Below are 20,603 nucleotides of genomic sequence, written 5' to 3' on the forward strand. Positions count from 1 at the left end.
TTTAGCTGAATGTAAAAGGAGATAAAATTATTTCTGCGTAAATAAATCGCTGCGTTGATGTTGAGAAAATTCTTGTTCTTTTCAAGAAAAATCATATTAGTATTTACAGGTAAGCGAATTATTTCCTTTGCGTTTCATTTAAATAAAATACATTGGTGTATTAGAGGTCCATAGATGGTTACTCATGGTATCCGAAACAATTTGGTTAATTTTTCTCTTACGTATTGTAACAGGGGGATGCTGTGTCTAGAATGTTGTCCCTTTATTCCCAAAAGATCGGCTTTGCTTTTTTTTTTTTTTTTTTGAAATAGGTGGTGAGGTGTATTTAATTATGGCAAAGCACACTAGGGCTATCTGCCTAAGGGGAGAGATGCCTTCGTGGAGGACTTTCTAAGGGAAACTGGCTCGTATACACGTTACACATGGGGAAAACCACGAAAACCGCCCGTGCAGCCAGCCCGTCCGCGGGATTCGAATCTTGGACCGAACTACCAGTGTTCTACACCTAGTTTCGTTGTTGCTGTAGGCTGGATCTTTCCATTTCAATCCATTACCTTGATTTCAAGAACTCTCGTTATAACCGAAATCAGTCTTCTGCAGACGAATTTAGCAGGTATTTAAACCGGCCACGTTCAAATCATTTAAAGAAGCATAAGCTTTTAGTTTTAAAAATTGAATTATTAAAAAAAGATATGTTTGCAGTTTTAAATTCGGTTACTGGTATATTTTCGTGGTATTTCTTCCTCTTGGAGCCGTAAATTTTATGAGTTGTAATTTTGAACAACAGGCAAAAAGGCTGCATGAAATCTGTAATTCATGTGTTGATGTTTTTGTTTTGTAACTTTACGTTGCTGTTGTAAATGGTTAATATACATTAGGTTTAGTGCGTAATATTTAATAATATGAAGTTTTGTATGTTTATCATGTCATCGCGTAAAGAAAATCGCATATGCATTGCATCTTGAAGTGAAGGGTCATTTTGTATATTTAGAAATAACTGGAGTAACTATTTTATTGAATAAGAATGAATATTTTGCCAAAGAAAAGGTTAGTAATTTCACTGTTTATTATAATTGTTATTTAAATCTCTTTGGCTAGCATTTTACACATTGTGTTGAATGCAATTTAGGATTAAGCCCAATTTAGTACTTCACCATACTTCTTTTTCCTACTTTTTTCATAGGTGGCATGTTCGCACAAAACAAAACATTGAAAGAGTTCGTAGAGATGAAGCGAAAGCTGCTGAAGAAGAAAAAGAATTGAAACGAAGAATTCAACTTGCCGTAAGTGTATTTTCTTAAATACCTTACACTTTTGTTGATAATAAGTAAGCTGGTATTACTTAATTCAGTTACCTGTATTGTTGGTATGGTATAAATATCTTAAGAGAAATATATGCGTTGTTTACGTAACATTAATTAAGATCTGCATTATATTAATATTTGTTCTGGTTTAGGTATCTTATGTTAGTGTGACACAAGACGTCATTTGTTTAAATGTCTGATACTCATTTCAGGTTTTAAGTAATTGGATGTAACTTGTAAAAATGTAATCCTTTTCATAATTTCTATGCAGTGACTGCAATGATATACTAGGGAAAGTTTTCTGATGGCTGAGAAATATGGAGCATAATTTATAAATTTGTAAATTTTATAATATTACATTTTGTATAAATGATGTTCTTCTTATACGTCAAAATAAACTATTATGCTACCAGTGTATCACAGACTCTAAGAGACTGCTAAAAATATTCTAAAGTTTTCATTTATTAACTTAAGTAAAACACCATTCATGTAAATAACATGTCATTCTTCTTTAATAAGCCTAATCTAACTACACAAACATATATTTTTCTAATTCTATAAATTGTTTTGTTGCCACTTCCTAGGAATTAAACTAAACAATAATTATTAGTGGCCAAACGACATAAGTAAAATAAAAAAAAACTACATTCATTTGAAATCCAACAAGTGATGCATAAAAATATGATTGGCTCTTTTAGGTTAATGAGGTTCCATTTTTAATTGTACTTTATGCCAAATGTAGTAGCTTGTTTACATTACACCATCAGGAACCTTCTAAAAGACAGACCATCCCAACTGAGTGTTTACCCTCACTTTTTATATATCAATAGTGATCCCCTTATTATTTTGTTTGAAAAGTTGAAATGACTCAAAGAATTTTACTATGGTTTGCTATTGCTGCAATAGTAATTTTGGTTGATCTTTACATTATGGTAACTTGGCGTTTTTTCGGCGAAAATTTGGCGACCAACTCTCCTACAGCAACCCTCTATTTTTTTTCCCCGCCGCCATTTTGTCTTCACGAAGTAGACATGTTTCTTTTCTTTTTATCTACTGAACACTTCTTCCAACAATCTACTAGCCGAATTACACTTATGCTAGAAATTTTATCTAACAAAACTGCTTAATCATGACAAATATTCACTGCAAAATTGGGAAAAAGTGCACAATACCATACTCCTTACGCGTTTTTCAAAATAACACATACACATAAACCATGTACACGCCGACTTATTTTTACTTAAAAAAACATCCCAGAATTGCACAAAAATGGCATTGCGCACACTCTTCACTATATCCATGTACACTGCTTTTTTCTCGTAAATTAGAAAAATTTCACGAAAATACATGACAATTTTCTCAATCTTTAAACCCGGTAAAAAGAACATATATGAAATTACCTGATCGCGAAAAAGTATTTACCCTTTCCAAATATGAACATTTCCACATATAAAATAAATAAAATATCCAAAATCTTTTACCTCTAAATCATCTATTACATTATACACGTCACCAACGAATTCATACCGCAAGCATTACAAATACTTAGTATCAAATATTTAAATTATTTCCATGCACGTTTACTTTAACTTAAACGTGTACCAAATTCCTACAAACATAAAATTCACAAAATAACTATCATTTAATTAAAATATCACTAAACCATGTACACGTCGACTTATTTTTACTTAAAAAAACATCCCAGAATTGCACAAAAATGGCATTACGCACACTCTTCACTATATCCATGTACACTGCTTTTTTTCGTAAATTAGAAAAATTTCACGAAAATACATGACAATTTTCTCAATCTTTAAACCCGGTAAAAAGAACATATATGAAATTACCTGATCGCGAAAAAGTATTTACCCTTTCCAAATATGAACATTTCCACATATAAAATAAATAAAATATCCAAAATCTTTTACCTCTAAATCATCTATTACATTATACACATCACCAACGAATTCATAAAGCAAACATTACAAATACTTAGTATCAAATATTTAAATTATTTCCATGCACGTTTACTTCAACTTAAACGTGTACCAAATTTATACAAACATAAAATTCACAAAATAACTATCATTTAATTAAAATATCACTAAACCATGTACACGTCGACTTATTTTTACTTAAAAAAAATCCCAGAATTGCACAAAAATGGCATTGCGCACACTCTTCACTATATCCATGTACACTGCTTTTTTCTCATAAATTAGAAAAATTTCACGAAAATACATGACAATTTTCTCAATCTTTAAACCCGGTAAAAAGAACATATATGAAATCACCTGATCGCGAAAAAGTATTTACCCTTTCCAAATATGAACATTTCCACATATAAAATAAATAAAATATCCAAAAACTTTTACCTCTAAATCATCTATTATATTATAAACATCACCAACGAATTCATACCGCAACCATTACAAATACTTAGTGTCAGATATTTAAATTATTTCCATGCACGTTTACTTTAACTGAAACGTATACCAAATTCCTACAAACATAAAATTCACAAAATAACTATCATTTAATTAAAATATAATTAAATTCAAAAACACTACTTAAAATATAAATGAGCACATACATTAAATTAATAAAAATTTCCTTACAATCCTAATTACTTTAAACTAAATCATTGCTAATAACAATTTTCCCAATAATACCAAATTCCTTTACTTCCACCTTACATTTAGAACAATGCATAAAAATAATATCCTCAAATAATTAAAAATACTAACTTACCTAATCTTCTTCAGAATCTGGATTACGTGTCCGATAAACTTTTCTTTAGTTACGGCCATGGGATCCAAAAATTCACGAACACTGTTTCACACAACACAGAATAAACCAAATACAAAATTTCCAGATTTTTTCTCGATTTCCCCCCTTTTCCGATTAAAGAACCGTAATTCGTCCATTAATATCACATGACATATCCCATGATCTCTCATTTCCCTCACACAAAATAATGCTTAATCGGAACTGAGTACTGCTCACATTATTACCAAAGTCCCAGGTAGTAACCTTTATCGCCTCCAAAATGTCGCCAAACTACCAGTTACCATATTGTAAAGATCAACCGTAATTTTAATTTTATATAACTAATTTTGGCTAATCTTTGGAATATGGTAACAGGTAGTTTGGGGACATTTTGGTAAGGCGATAAAGGTTACTAGCTAGAACTTGAGCAGTGTACATGGATAAAGTAAAGAGTGTGCACAATGCCATTTTTGTGCAATTCTGGGATTTTTTTTAAAGTGAAAATAGGTCGACGTGTACATGGATGATACCGTGTATTTGCAGTTCTTAAAAACGCGGCAAGCAGTAAGCGATTCTGCACTTTCTTTCAATTTCGCACCTAATCTTCGTCATGATTAAGCATTTTTGTTCCATAAAAGTTCTAGTATAAGTGTAATTCGGCTAGCAGATTGTTGGAAAAAAAAAAAAATGCCTTTACTTCGTGAAAACAAAATGGCATCCAAAACAAAACTAACAGGTTGCTGTAGCAAGGTTGGTCGCCAAAAAATCGCCAAGTTACCATAATCCAAAGATTAACCCTATTTTTTTGTAAAATCTTAGCCAGTAATAGGAAATGCAGCATTCATAAATCAACTTTCATTTCAACACAATCATGATAATTAGCTAGATTTGAAAATTTCTCATTCAGAGTATGTTAAAACATTTTGAAAACTTCATAAATAGTTTCCACATAGACTGTAAAATTAAAATTGTAGTTGCTAGTAGTTTAAGAAAACACATCTTATGGAATAATACTAAAAATATCCCTGTATTGAAACTTTTATAATGTGTTGGATAGTTTTTCCCTAAAAATATATTATACTGATGATAAACCTGAGGAAGACTCTCTGATGTAATAATAAAATTAGTTTGGTATTGTGATCTGATCTTCCCAATCTTTTAAATACGCAAGTAGTATTAGTACATACATATTTATACGTTAGAATGAACATGCAACTGCATGTTACTAAGAATGATAAGAAAACAGTAATTTTGAAGGAGATTAACAAAAATAATTTTATTTAATGTCTAATAAATCTAATTTGCTTCTTACATATGTATTAAAATTGCGGTATTTATCATAGCAGCCCCCAAGATTGAATCTCTAATCTAACAAGATATCTCACCAGTGTTGTTATATCTCGTTACTTGTTACATCTCGATTGATTAGAAATTAAATTTTGGGTGCTGCTATAATAAGAAAGTACCACAACTCCTTTTGTAAATTTTTCAAAATAAATATAGGATATTTTTAGTAAAGCTGCTAGTTGTATAAATTGCCTTAATATAAGCAAAAATGTTTCATTGAAATGCAGCTTTTATGTAATATAACTTGATTAATAATTTTTGAATAGTTTTTATAAATAAAATTAAAGATCTGAAGATAATGATTTCGTGTTAATGATATAGGTACAACTCTGATACATGCCCTAATTTCACCAAATGTGGCGATATGTGTTCTGCACTGGTTTTTGACGCGATTGTGTGTTGTATAGCAACCCTGTTGATCTTGAAAAATCTTTCGCTGGAGTTCGTTGGTTCATGTCATGCTCTGTGTCTGAGAAGCTAGGGGGGAAAGATAAAATGATGGAAGTTGTTGAGTTGAAGTTCGGCAAAAGGAAATATCGTCGTGGCCATCCTGTTGAGGGGCAGTGGGTATTTGGAGGTCTGGAAAGACGGTCTGGGAGATTATTTTTAGTGGCTGTGCATGATAGAAGTAGGGATTTGTGATTATTTGTGAACCATAGTATGAATTTTCTGGATAGTGTGTCTGGCTGTCATATAAATACGATAGTGATTATGTGGTGGCATGTTAAAGGCAGTATGAAATTGGTATTTCTGCTGTTCAAAAAAGCATTAATTCATGGTAAGTGCATTTTATTTTATTCTTGTTCTTATTTTGTAGAATGTTATGTTCATTGTTTTTTTAGTATGAATTTCTGTCGTTATTGTTGTTTTTTTGAATTGTTTGAAATTTATTTAAGTTATTTTGTTGATTAGTGCGTACCGTCTAAATTTTGCAACTTGTAGCTGTTTTTTAAAGTTGAAACAGAACGCTGTATACATGGTATTCTTTGAAATTTATTGTTGTTATGTTAATTTATTAAAGTGAGGTGTGCGTAGTTCGTAGATTCGTTTGTTGCCTAAATTGTGCAATTCGTAGATGTTTTTTTAAGTTGAAACAGGACGCTGTGTACATGGTATTCTTTGAAATTTATTGTTGTTCTGTTAATTTATTAAAGCGAGGTGTGCATAGTTCATAGATTTGTTTGTTGCCTAAATTGTGCAATTTGTAGATTTTTTTAAGTTTAAACAGGATGCTGTGTACATGGTATTCTATGAAATTTATTGTTGTTATGTTAATTTATTAAAGCGAGGTGTGCATAGTTCATAGATTTGTTCGTTGCCTAGATTGTGGCATTTGTAGATGTTTTTTTAAGTTAAAACATATCGCTGTGTACATGGACTCTTGTCAAATAATTTTGGTTAGAGATTTTACGGCTTTGCTATCTAAATTTTTTGTTTTTGTTTCTGATTTTTAGCTTAAATTGTGTGTTCAAAACGTGGTTTTTGCATTTGCGAAAACCGTGTTTTTGGAGACATTTTAGGCTTAAAGTTCGAAATGTAGACAAAAAATTTAGATAGCAATATGGCAGCGTGGAGTTTCTCGCCAAAAATGTTTGGCGAGAAATTTGGCAACTTGAGGGTGCATATCAGAGTAGTTCCTTGATATATTGTTAATAAACCAATCATTGGGTTGATGTAAAAGTTTGTCTAACTTTTGGACATTCAGACTGTAAGTTGATTTGATGATGCACATGGTGCTATGATGACCGAAATTTTCAGCCAATAAAACATGTAAGCAAACAATATTTAAAGCATTAAGTTTCATTCATATTTAGCTGTTAGTTTGTGGTTGCCATTAGGAATATTTTCAAAGTTGTGTTACAAAAAGGAGTTTCATTTTATTGACTTATGAAAGATAGCTGTAATATTATTGCTGCACAAAAATTATATACAAAAATTATATGTATAAATAATGTTTAATTAGCACAAGTTTTGATTCCAACTAATAGTAGGTATACGGCCTGTGATTGAATTCAATATACTGCTAAACATGTAGAATTTAAAATTCTGGTATTTGTATTTCAAATACCAGTCTGTTCTTCAATTCGTATACTAAAATATTTCTGATTGGAAGAAGTCTGTACTTCATTTTCTGTATTTTTGTATTGATAGAAATATTTCAACATTTTGTTGCCTATGCTGAAATGCTTTTCATGCACATAAATATCTGCAAGAACAAATCAATAGATTCCTTTCTGTCTAGATTATAAAGTAGTGCACATAGCTGCTAGTAGCTAATTTAAATAAAAGAAAGAATACTTTTTAGAGAGAAGGGATTATATACATGTATATTGTCAAAATGGAATTTCAGTTATTAATTATCGCTTTTAAAACTCAGATGTAATGAAAGATATTTTTCAAGGGAAAAAAGATATATGTGAGGAAAGTAAATGATGTGAAAGTTGTAAAGTTCTTTTTTAGCCTGAAAGGGTGTCCTAAATGGGATTTTGCCCTTTAAATGGGATTTTGCACTTCAAAATCCCATTTCAAGATTATCCACTATAAACGGCAAATCACTTTTTCAACTTATCACCGAATAATGTCACCCTGTATTATTTTTGAAGAAATTAAGTATCTGCATGTTTTGAAGAAATCAAGAATCTGCATGTATGTATATATGCTTCTCGCATTGTGAGAAAAGTTACGGTACCTAGAGAGATTAAATTTTAAATATGTTGTTCTCCATCTAAATATGTGTACCTGTAAGTCCGAATTTTGAATTGTGTATTTTAGATTTCATAAAAATGTATGAATGTTTCATTAACAAATTCAGTGATTTGAAAGTGAGCAGTGGCACCACTGTAAGAAATAAAATAGTTTTATTTCCAGCACACGAGATTATTAGTTGGAAATTCTAAAGACATGCTGTTTTTAAACATGTCAAGTGGGAAAAACGGGATATCTAATAAATAACGTTAACACCCAAAAGATTAATAATAAAAAGATAAAAAAAAAAAGTTTCGTAAGCCATCTTACAAAGAAATTAAACATTGATATGATGAACTGAAAAGAGACTGAAAAAATAGAGATACATATACTAACACTTAACATTATGTTTGGAATTCTAAACATGTACTGCTTTTAAAATTTTTGTAATTTTTCTGTGAATTGTTTATGGTGTAAGTGCAAAGAAAATGGTGCTTAATAATAAAGCTAGTAGAGTGAGTGCAACAGCCGACTGGTGGACTGCGAGCTCAGGGAGATCGTAAAAAACCTTAACAAATCCTTTTGGGAAATCATTAAAATTCTTTCAGATTTTTTTCCCCCTTTAAAACATGAAATCTTATCTATTTCTTTCTAACAATGTTAACTGTTAAGTATTTCACTGAAGTTGCGATAGAGAACAGCAGCTTTTCATTCATTATGAATTTTTTGTTTGATTAATAAATAAAAGTATTAAGTATACTTTATTAGTCTTTATATAAGTAAAAATACTGCCAAATGTCTCTAATGTACAATTATAGAAGCTTAAACTAATATTTAAATTTATTTGTCATCATTATTTTTAAAGCTGCTTAAGTATAATACAGAACTGCAAACTAATGCTATACAGTGTAATTTCATCCTGAAATTTTTATTCACTGTTATACAGTAAAAGCTCAGCTGTACTGAAAGCTGGGAAATGCTGAATGCTGTATAAATGAAAATTACAGATAGTTGAGCATAAGAAGTGAAACAGTAAGAAACCCAAATAAATTGAAGAAGACATATCTGCTTTCAAATTATAAAAAAATTTAAGCTTTGTTATTAGATTGAACAACAAAAGCTTACATTTTTAAATTATATAAGATTAAAAAAATTATATTTCAGATATAAAAGCCAATGTATTCTCGTAGGCCTTAAACACACATTAAAGCAAAATGTATTACTGGATTTTGAAATCCTCTCGACCACGAAAGTTGGAGAAGATCCTGCCAACCTTACACTAGTCATTCTGACAGATGTTAGAACAGACTGATTGCTATTTTATTAGATTATTAAGAAGTACAAGTTACAGATGTAACTTACAAAAATTTAGATTGCTTATAAATTTTTCATGCTGCATCACCATTGTTTATTTATCTTCAAATAAAGTAGAAAATCATGGACATTAACACACATTTTTCTTCATTCCAGGATCCTGTAATTTTGAAAATATTCCACTGCATGCTGTTCCATTTGGGGTCCCAAAATTTAATCATTTTATCAAAATTTTAGGGAAAAACAGATAAATAGTGGTTAATTTATATCCTCTTTCATGAAAACTGAACTAGATTATGAAAAATTAATCAGGCATACATAAAACTCAGATGAAGATATTACGATTGTTTTATGATGTCATGCTTATCAGTTTTGTCGCAAAATCACACTGTTTGGTGATAGTTTTTGTTTTTTCTGAATCACAATCATTCTATGCTTGCATTATGGGGATTCTAAGTCTGTTATTTGCATATTAAAAATAATCTTGTTAATTGAGCTCTCCAGTTATTTGACTACTCGATAGTTGAGCTTTTACTGGAGTTAATTCATAAGCTTTAAAGCAATTTTGATGTAAATTGTAATGTAAGTAGTAATGGCAGTCATTTATTGTACTGTTAATTATTTAATTCGATTGATGACATAAGAAAGTTTTTATTGTTTGTATTGAATTGAATGGCTATTAATTTTTTTTTTATTTGTTTATTTTTATTATTAGGAACAAGAAGCCAGAACTGAATTATTGAGAAAAAAAGCTAGGTCATGTACTTCTGAAAATCTTAGTGAAGAGACTGCTGAAAAACAGAAATCTGATTTCTCTGTGTCTGACCATTTAAACTTTTTTAAGGATATTGAAGATGCTGGTGTAAGTATGCATAGCCTGTGAAAGATAGTATTTTGGGTAAAAGTATATTTCAGGCTACCCCTTGGCAAAAATTGGTGATTTTTTGGCACCATTCCTTTTTATGTACAATAGACTCCCCAACAAAATGACATCTAAAACATAATGCAATAAAACATAATTAAAACCAAAAATATATATTATCAATAAACTGCATGTTAAATCAAACAAGGAAATAACATAAAAATGGTAATACATGTTATGTAACTAAGCAGTACAAAAAAAGGAAATATTGACTTACCTTATTTAAAAGTTTCTGTTTCTTCAATATGTGTAACACACAGAATTCCTTAACAGCATTCAAAAACTTTTCTGTTCCTTCAATATGTGTAACACACAGAATTCCTTAACATCATTCAAAAACTATTTAAAATTATCTGAACTAGAATCTGCATACTGCCATCACCACATAAATTCACAAAAATAAGAATCAAATTTAATTCACTTTTAATCATTTTAGTATTAGCTTCATATAGCCACATTTACATAAAATCTGAATAATAATCAAATGACTCTCCTCAAACCATGTTCCCTTTCTAATGGAACGCTTTATATAGTGAATATTTGAACCTTTCTTGCGACATATTCGTTCAAAGCCATCTGAACGATCTATACATTCGACCATACGCATTTCCTTCATACAAGCAGGACACTTATAATGATTACCGAGTAAACAGTCAATTAATGCTTCTGTTACCATTCATTCCAAATTGTTCAGAAACTTCAGATTAACCTTATCACAGGCTGTCATTTTATGGTGTACAGCACAAAATAAGCAACGTTTTTATGGTGTACAGTGCAAAATAAGTGACATCCAATGCAGAAATAAGCTCCGAGAAATTAAAATCACAGCAATGACGCATTCAATCGAACATGTCATAATCGGTTTTCCATAACATTCAGGTACTCAGGTTACAGTAAATGAAACAACAACTTGACGATAATCCAAGAGGTACACTAAAATATAGATTAATGGTATTTTTTTTTTTCTGAACTTGAAAATATTGCAACATTAATTAAAAATATTTTATAGATTTCACATATACTGGCAAATAGGTTATTCATTTTAAGATGCTTAAAAAATATTTAATTTATTCTGTATTTAACGGATTTTTTCAAAGTTTTTGAATTCTTACTTTACATTATGTTGTCATGCTATTTGTTGCAACTTCACTAGTGCTGCTATTGCATGAGGTCTAAGATCTTTACTTTTTAAAGATCTAAGATCTTTCACATATTCTGGCAAATAGCCAGTTTCTGTAGTGTTGCCATTTGATGTGATGCAACCTGTATTTGAAAGCAATCAATTGTACTTATTAATAATAATTAACATCTTTATTTTATTTCTTGAAAAGTATATCTAACTGGTGCAATTTAAATTTTTTTAAATATATCCAGTCGTTATTGATGGTGAATATTTATAGCCTTATTTAAAAAAAAAAAAAAAATAAAGATATATCAAACACTATCTGTCTCGTACTTCAATACAAATAATTTTGTTTTAATTAATGCAATAGCGATTGCTTTAGCAAAAACTTATAAAAATGGAAAACATTAATATATGCTCTCTTTTCATATGTGATTGCTCTGGAACTTAAAGTTTTTATCTCATCAGGATAAAAACTTAAAAGTTTTTATTTATCTCATGATAAAAATTTTGTTTAGTTTCTTTTTATGCTCCCTTGAGCAGGATGGCTATTTAATCTACAGATGTATATGGAAGTGCTAAAAAATCTGGGTTCGATGTTCCCATTAGAAATATATAGTATCTTCTAAATAGTGTCATTGACATGCATTTTATATAGAAAGGCAGACATCTGTAGCATATTGACAACCTGACAACCTGACTGTGCAGTAATGATAGTAGATTTTCGCAACTTTCAGCAAAGTAAGGTTAATAGTAATCATGAGATCTGTTATAGCATTTCAGAGCACAGAAAAAGTCTGGATTTTTACAACCAGTTCAGGGGCATATTTTGAGTACAAGAATTCCAATAAAATATTGAATGCGTGCAGCAGAATACCTGCCGAAAGAGCAGGTAATCATGTCAATAATTGTTTATCAGAAATCATTTCAATCAACATGAGCAACATGCAAACATAAATTCTGCAAATAAGATTCCAATTCAAGGTTGGAATGTCTAATAACATCAGCACATTGGTAAGTATGTGATGTTCCGTCCATGATATTAGCATTTAATATTAGCATTATATTTTGTCCAGCTGGTTCTGCCTGGCATTCCGGAACGTAGGCACTAGGTGCCAGAAAACTGGCAATGAGTAGCGTAATCTGATGAGTCTTGTTTTCAACTGACAAGTAGAAAAATTCTGAGGTTGGAGAAATTCTTATGAATCATTGAGCACAGTCTGTGCACAGCAGTTCAAGAGATTGCATAGAACTGTATTTTTGGCTCAATAATAAAATGGGTTTATTTGGCTAATAGGAATTAGGATCTTTAATGTGTCTACAAAATTCTGTGACCGATTAAGGTTGTTCATATCCTGTCAGATGTATTACATCTGTTCATGCTGTGCATTCATTTTTATTAGTCTGCCCTTTCACAACAAAATGATATGTTATGACACATGTCCATAGCTGCCAGAATATGATTTTAGGAATGCACATTCGAGTTTTAGATTTAGGTTGTGAAATGGTGCTTTTGTTTACAAGGTTTCAGTATTATATTTGCCCTACAATGCTCCATTCAAAGCAAGGATCCAAGTCTCTCAGTATTCAAGAAATGTTATTCATTCTTTTAGGAGGCATTGTATTTGTTGTCTGCAGATTTTGCAATCTGCAAGTGGACCTACAGCTATCCCTACAGCCCTACAGTGCTCCATTCAAAGCAAGGATCCAAGTTTCTCAATATTGTAGAAATGTTGTCTATTTTTTTGGGAGACATTGTACTTGTTGTCTGCAGATTTTACTATCTGCAGGTGAGCCTACAGCCTTCCCAATTTCAGTATATTGATATAATTAAAAATAAAAGGAAACATTGCAGAATTTAAGCAAAAGAGAGAAAAGTGTTGAGAAAAACATGCTTATATAGAAGAAAGTGGAGACATCGCAATATACATTTTCTTCTAGATAGTTTTAGTTGCTTGTGAAGTTTGTATGCATATGTGTGTATATATATATATACACACACACATATGCAGGTTTCCTACATATATAGTAAACCTGGTTGTGTAGTGAGTATAGCAGGTTATCATGATTTAAGCAACATCAAACAAGATATGATTGTGCATATTTATGAAATGTGTTTTTGGGATGCTGGCAATTCATAATAAATATGTTTATGAATTTTAACATTAGCTTTACTAAGATTATTATGTAGAGCCTATGGAAAGGGCAGGTTACTTATAAAAATCAAATAATTCAGTGTTCTTTAATTTGTATGCTTAGATCTGAACATGGTTGAACCCCATTGTTGAATTTCTGAGCTTCACATCTTTGCTTAAAGTTAAATTTTCAGAGTAGAAACAGTATTTAAATTTTTTTCTTTCTATTTTATTGTAATACGGTTTGTTAGAAGGAGAGGAAAACCAAAGCTAATACTCTTCGTGAACTGTAATCAGAAGGGTTAGAAAGAGCTTTCTTTCACCTTCTTTTGATATTGAAATGAAAAAGGAGAATGAAGCCATTTCTAATAACTAGAATATAATCGTTCCTGATCATGATTTTAACTAAGTACATTTTTCAGTCATTGACATAATTTATATCTGAAGAAAATAAGAACATGTAATGTACTAATGATTGTGAAGCCCAGCTGTTCCAGCACTGTATGAAAAGACTGTCAAAGAATGCAGAAACAACTAATTTATCAACTTCACTTGAGCAACAGCACATTAAAATTGCTTAATAAAATAATTTTAACTGTTGTAAATTGTGCAGTATTGGATTTGTGACAGATCTGAATGTACATTATTTGTTCCAAGTGTTAAAAATAGGTTAAAAGAGGTATTCATGAGAAGTATGCTATATAGTTATATTTTTGGCTAGCCTATATTTGACAGTGCCCTCGCTAAGTTGTTGTTTCATTTATGGTAACCTGAGTAGTTGAATGTTATAAAAACCCTATTATGACGTAATTGGTTGCCTGAATTTGACTGATGGGAAAAGATTTGTAAGGGCTTGTTTGTGTGTTGGATGTTGGTTAGGAAGTTGCTTATTTTGTGGTTTACACTATAAAACGGCTGAATGTGGTAAGATTAATTTGAAATTTCTATAGGATTTGGAATAAAGGGGGAGGAAGCATTAATTGACTGGTGTGAAAATGGAGGTTTACTTAGTAGCAATTATAAGTGTCCTGTTTGTACAAAGGAAATGCATATGGTCGAATGTAAAGATTGTTCGGGTGGCTTTGGATGGATTTGTCACAAGAAAGGTTCAAATGGTCACCATATAAAGCGTTCTGTTAGAAAGGGAACAGGGTTTGAGGAAAGTTTTTGGATGCTGTTTAGGAATTTTGTGTGCCACAGACTGAAGGCAAAGAAATTTCTAAATAAGGTAGGTGGCTATTTCCTTTGTGTAGTGCATAGTGCTTTTTTATGTTATTTCATTGTTTGATTTAAAATGCAGTTTATTGAGATTATATACTTTTTGTGCAATTCTGTGATGTTTTTTTAAGTGAAAATAGGTCGATGTGTACATGGACACCGAGTTTGTGCATTTCTTTGATTTGTTATTTTGACTTAGGATCTGCAATGTTTAGCGGTGATTTTTGGCGCGAAAATCGCCGCTAAACAAAGCTAAAATAACAAATCAAAGAATTCCATAAACTCTGTGTCCATGTACCGCCAAAAATTGCCAAGTTGGCACCGTCAAATATAGTTTTACCGTATTTTTTAACTGAAAAAATAAGTTACATTTAAATGCTTTCTTCTTTTGCAAAAGCAAATCAAAACTGTTTTTATTTGTTTATTATTTTAAATCTTAAATAGAAGAAGAATATATTGAATATAAATAATGTACTGAAATTAAAAATGTATAAACTGAATTCTTAAAGTATTGGTCAACATGATGAATATGATAAAGCTTTTGATGCATTCAGTGCTACCTGGTGTTAAAATTAATTAGCATTTATCTTGTCATTAACTTTTATCATAATTATAAATTTTTATCTTATTTCTGAAATAAACATAGTTAATTAAGAACTGTTATAAGTTAATTTATCAAAAGTAGTATATTTGTGAGATCCTGTATAATGTATGAATATAATTTGAAATTATTTTTCATTTGATTATTTTTAAAAACTGTGTTTATTAAATATTTATGAAAAATTTATATATTGTTTGATTCTAAAATACATTTTTATATTGTTTTGTTGATATCTTGAATATTTTCTATAGGGTTATGTTGGTGGTACTAATGAAGAGCATGAAAAAGAGGAAAAAGCTCGCAAAGAAAAATTTGAAAAAGATATAGGGTTGCTCACATATTTAGGCCAAAGTTCTCTGGAAGCAAAAGGTAATTGTTAATGATTATAATGAAATTTCAAAATTACTATGCTATAGCTTTTTGCTAGTGTAAAATGTTTTTGCTTTTCACAATATCTCTTCTCCCCCACATATGCAGAATGAGGAAATTTATGTCATCCTGTCTGTAATTTCACAAAAGAAAAATAAGTTTAAAATTGATGAGTATTTTATTTAAATGGCTGTGAGGCAGAAATTTCACTCAAATATAGACAAGTCATGGTATATCTGCTTTTTTATTTGTTGAAATACACTGCAATACTACAATATTTGGTACTGTTTTGTTATTGGAGCCAGATCAGAAATGTGTGAATGTATGAACGTGTGTATGTATGTATGTGCATATATGTGTATATGTATATAACACAGACATACATACATATGTACATACATTTCTGAATCCAGTCCTGATAACAGAACCCAACATTTTCTGTTTTAGTTTTTTATGTCCTATTTTTTCTTCTGGGAGCATTTATATTTATTATCAGTATTGCTTTCATTTTCATTGTTTTAAATGTTTTTCAGTTTTCTGATTTTCTCTAATTCTGTAAATATTATAGGATTTGTTATCAAATAGACAATACAGTACAGTTTCTGATAATCTATGATCACTTAATCTGTAGATGCCTATTATATGTACTTATCTTTGAATAAAAACAAATGAAGTCCAAATTTTTTAGCATATTCAGCATTTTAACTTTCATGATAATTTTTCTCAGATGAATGTGCAAATTAACTTATTATAAAAAAGGAATTATATTTGTATTTTGAATGAAGAATCAAATTAATTTTAAAGTTATTTAGTATTTTCTATATAGGTGTTAGTACTTTCTTATTATCTTAAACATTGATAAATGTTTCTTTTTTAGATATTTGATTACTATTGCATTGTCTGATAAAATTAGATGAGGTATATGATTAATTAACGTGTGTAAAGAATTTGTTCATCACAGCTTTTCAGATGCTCAGTTCCAACTCATACGCACTGCTTAGGTGGTTTATTTACATTGTGTACAAAGAACAAGTGTGATTATATTTGTGGATATGATTTAAAAAAAAACTTGCACATATTTTTCTGGTGTTCAAAATGCAAAATGGAAAATTTGGTAACAAGTGGATAAAAACGGAGACATTTTGTTAGTTCTTTTTGTAGGCTAGTAGTGTTAAATATCTAACTGCATGTGCATGGAACATATTATTTGAATTAGTGTAAGGATTCAATTTAAGAAAATTGTACTGAAATTTAGGGAAATTGTGGAATTTGAAATAGTGTAATTTATTTATCTACTTTCTCTCTTGTTTTAAAAGAGGAAAAATTACTCTGAAAGTCAGCTTTTTTTTTCGCTTACATAAAATAATTTGGTGCTATTTTGTGAAAGAATTTTTTTTTTATTTTCTAGAGGAAATCTATCATTTATGTCTTATTCTCTCAACAATGTTCCCTTCCTTGTATTGACATTATTTTGTATAAAAATGTGTTAAAATGCATAATAGTTTTGCATTCAAATTCTAATTAAGTAATGCTGATTTGTTAGTTAAGATTCTGATTTTAAGTTTTGATTAGTTAATCATGAGGAAACAATTAAAATTTAATGCAAATAGTAGAGTGGGAAGAATGTGAACAAAACTCGGGAAAACATGACCTATAATTCATAAAACTCTAACCTGCACAACAAGAGGTATGTGATTATAAGAATTCTGCTGTATTTTCAAATTCAGCATTATAACTTATCAGGTGATATGAATACGCTGCATGTTGTTTTTCACTTTTTTGTAAAGTTACGGATTAAAAACATATGGTGTGGAATGTTTTTCCCCCTGTATCTGTTAATGATCTAAAAATTGCATGAAATTAATACACAAAGGAAAGTAGAGAAATGGAAGCAATATCGATCTCGTTTGTAATTTTTTCTCTAACTTTTTTTCTATTACAAAATTATATTGATGGTTTGTCTTTCTGAAATAGCCAGGAGAATTCTATTTATTAAAATTACCTTTATGTGGAAAAGCATTTTCTCTCTCTTTCTGTCTCTCTCATTTTTGTTTGGGAGGGAGGTATGTATTTGTATTGAAAGCTAACTTACACTTCAAAAGCTAATTGAAAGCTAATTAAATGTATGCACTGATGTAAGTTGATGTGTCTCCTTTAATTTGGATATAAAGGTAAGGGACTTAAATCCTTTAAACCTCCATAACTGTATTCATGAATGGCTGAAGTGCAGATGCTACCTTAATGCTCAGGAGGATGATCATCAGTCAGTAGACAAAATAATGTAATTAGTCGTGAACTTTCTATCATGAGAAGCTCTGACTTGAATTAGTATCCAGACCCGAATGAACTACTATGCCCATGCATTTGAGCAAAAAATTAGTTTTAACACAATGCTGATTTCATTCTTCTTGCCAACACTTGTCTTGTAACTAATAATGTACTAACTGTATGTTTTTCTCTGTGTTGTCTATAGAAAAGCTTGATTTTTTTATGTAGGGAACTTTCCTAGTCTTAATACAAAACTGTTTTCATAAAATCCATTATCTTAGTTTAAAAAAATTTATACAGTAGAATATCAAATATCTGGACCAGCTGGGACCGTAGTCCATTTGGATATTGAAAAATTTGGTTAGAGTATATTTAAGGGTGCCTCTTCGATTATCATAAAGTTGTTTCATTTATGGTAACCTGAGTAGTTGAATGGATTAGAGCAGAAAGAAGGGTACCCCTTGTATTATCGTGAAGTTGTTTCATTTATCGCCAAGTGGTGGTTTATTTATGGTAACCTGAGTAGTTGAATGTTATGGAAACCCTGTTATGACGTAATTGGTTGCATAATTGCAGTCAATTTGAATCGTGGGAAAAGATATGGAAAGTGTGAGTCGAATTTTCAATAAGTTCATTGTTATTTTGTGGTTTACACTGTAAAATGGCTGAATGTGTTAAGATGAATTTGAAGTTCTGTACAATTTAGAACGAAAGGGAAAAAAGAATTAATTGACTAGTGTGTAAATGAAGGTTTACCTAGTAGTGATTATTAAGTGTCCTGTTTATAGGAAGGCAATGCATATGGTCGTACTATATTGGCACTACGGAGGATATTTTTTACTCTTATTTTTGTGAATTTATGTGGTGACGCCAGTATACAGATTCTAGTTCAGATAATTTTAGGAAGTTTTTGGATGCTGTTAAAGAATTTTGTTTGACTGAAGACATGTTAATTCTTAAATAACGTAAATGGATGTTTCCTTTGTGTAGTGCAAAGATGAATTTCCTTTTTTATGTTATTTCATTGTTTGATTACAAATTTAATTTATTGAGATTATATATTTTTTTATTAGCTGCTCCTTTGACTTTTTAATTGAATATAGTTCGATGTGTACATGGACAAAGTAAAGGGAGTGCACAATACCTAGTTTGTGCAATTATCTGAATTTTTTTAAGTGAAAATAGGTCAATGTGTACATGGAAAAAGTCAAGGGAGTGTGCAATGCCTAGTTTGGGCAATTCTTTGATGATTTTTAAGTGAAAATAGGGTAATGTGTACATGGATACCGAGTTTGTGCAAATCTTTGTCTTGTTATTTTCTCTTTGTGTAACGGCGATTTTTGCAAAAATTGCTGCACAAGTCAAAGAATTGCACAAAGTCGATATCCATGTACCACCAAAATTCGCCAAGGGGTACCCGTAAATATACTTTTATCATTGAATGTTATGGAAACCTTATTATGATGTAATTGGTTGCATGATTACGGTGAATTTGGATGATAGGAAAAGATTTGTAAGTGTGTTTGTGTGCTGGATGTTGGAAAGTACATTGGTTATTTGTGGTTTACATGGTAAAATGGCTGAATGTATTAAGATTAATTTGAATTTCAGTACGATTTGGAATGAAAGGGAAAAAAGCATTAATTGACTGGTGTGTAAATGAAGGTTTACTTTGTAGCCATTATAAGTATCCTGTTTGTACGAAGGAAATGCATATGGTCATGTTGGAGGATATTTTTTGCTTTTATTTCTGTGAATATATGTGGTGATGCCAGTGTTCAGATTCTAGTTCAGATAATTTTAGGAAGTTTTTTAATGCTGTTCAGGAATTTTGTTTGACTGAAGACATGGAAATTTCTAAATAAGGTAAGTGGATATTTCCTTTGTGTAGTGCTAAGATAAATTTCCTTTTTTATGTTATTTCATTGTTTGATTTAAAATGCAGTTTATTGAGATTATATATTTTTTATTTGGCTCTAATGTAGAATTTGCTGCTCCTTTGACTTTTTAAGTGAAAATAGATTGATGGACAAAGTCAAGGTAGTGCAATGCCAAGTTTGTCCAATTATGTGATTTTTTTTAAAGTGAAAATGTATTGATGTGTACATGGATACCGAGTTAGTGCAATTCTTTGACTTGTTATTTTGGCTTTGTATAGTGGCGACCAAAATAACAAGTCAAAGCATTTCACAAACTCGTTGTCCATGTATTGCCAGTTTTAGCCAAGGGGCACCCATAAATATATTTTTACCAAAAATTTTATTAAAAAAATTATTGAATTATCTTATTTTCTGTTTGTTAAATGCATATTTATTATAATGCAAGTAAGGCAAAATTTATTTTTCTGTTTATCATATTTTACAAAAGAAAATGAATATACAGTTACAAATGTGGTTTTTAATCTCTGTAAAACAAAATGAAAGTAATATTTTTTTCTGTTGATGTCATGCAAATGGGTATTGTATCCCATTTCTTTAGCATACGCACTTGGTTCCGTTCTATAGTTTTCAATCCCATTTGTATTGCAAAAAGAATATAATCTTATAAC

The 20,603-nt window shown here is 30.3% G+C and overlaps 1 protein-coding gene across 1 annotated transcript in view; it reads left to right on the plus strand.

Moving 5' to 3' along the window:
• Nucleotides 1–810: 810 nt before the first annotated feature.
• The window catches only part of LOC118192529 (leukocyte receptor cluster member 1 homolog), a 38,575-nt gene continuing 18,782 nt past the window's right edge, over nucleotides 811–20,603 (plus strand). The window contains exons 1-4 of the mRNA XM_085813934.1: nucleotides 811–1,047; nucleotides 1,184–1,283; nucleotides 10,135–10,281; nucleotides 15,670–15,787. Of these exons, the coding sequence (XP_085670060.1) occupies nucleotides 1,025–1,047; nucleotides 1,184–1,283; nucleotides 10,135–10,281; nucleotides 15,670–15,787 (388 nt within the window). The 5' untranslated portion in view covers nucleotides 811–1,024. The remainder of the gene's footprint in view (nucleotides 1,048–1,183; nucleotides 1,284–10,134; nucleotides 10,282–15,669; nucleotides 15,788–20,603) is intronic.

This window comes from Stegodyphus dumicola, chromosome 3, assembly GCF_044657685.1.
Source record: "Stegodyphus dumicola isolate Sdum_Otavi_A_Nest chromosome 3, ASM4465768v1".
NCBI lineage: Eukaryota > Metazoa > Arthropoda > Arachnida > Araneae > Eresidae > Stegodyphus > Stegodyphus dumicola.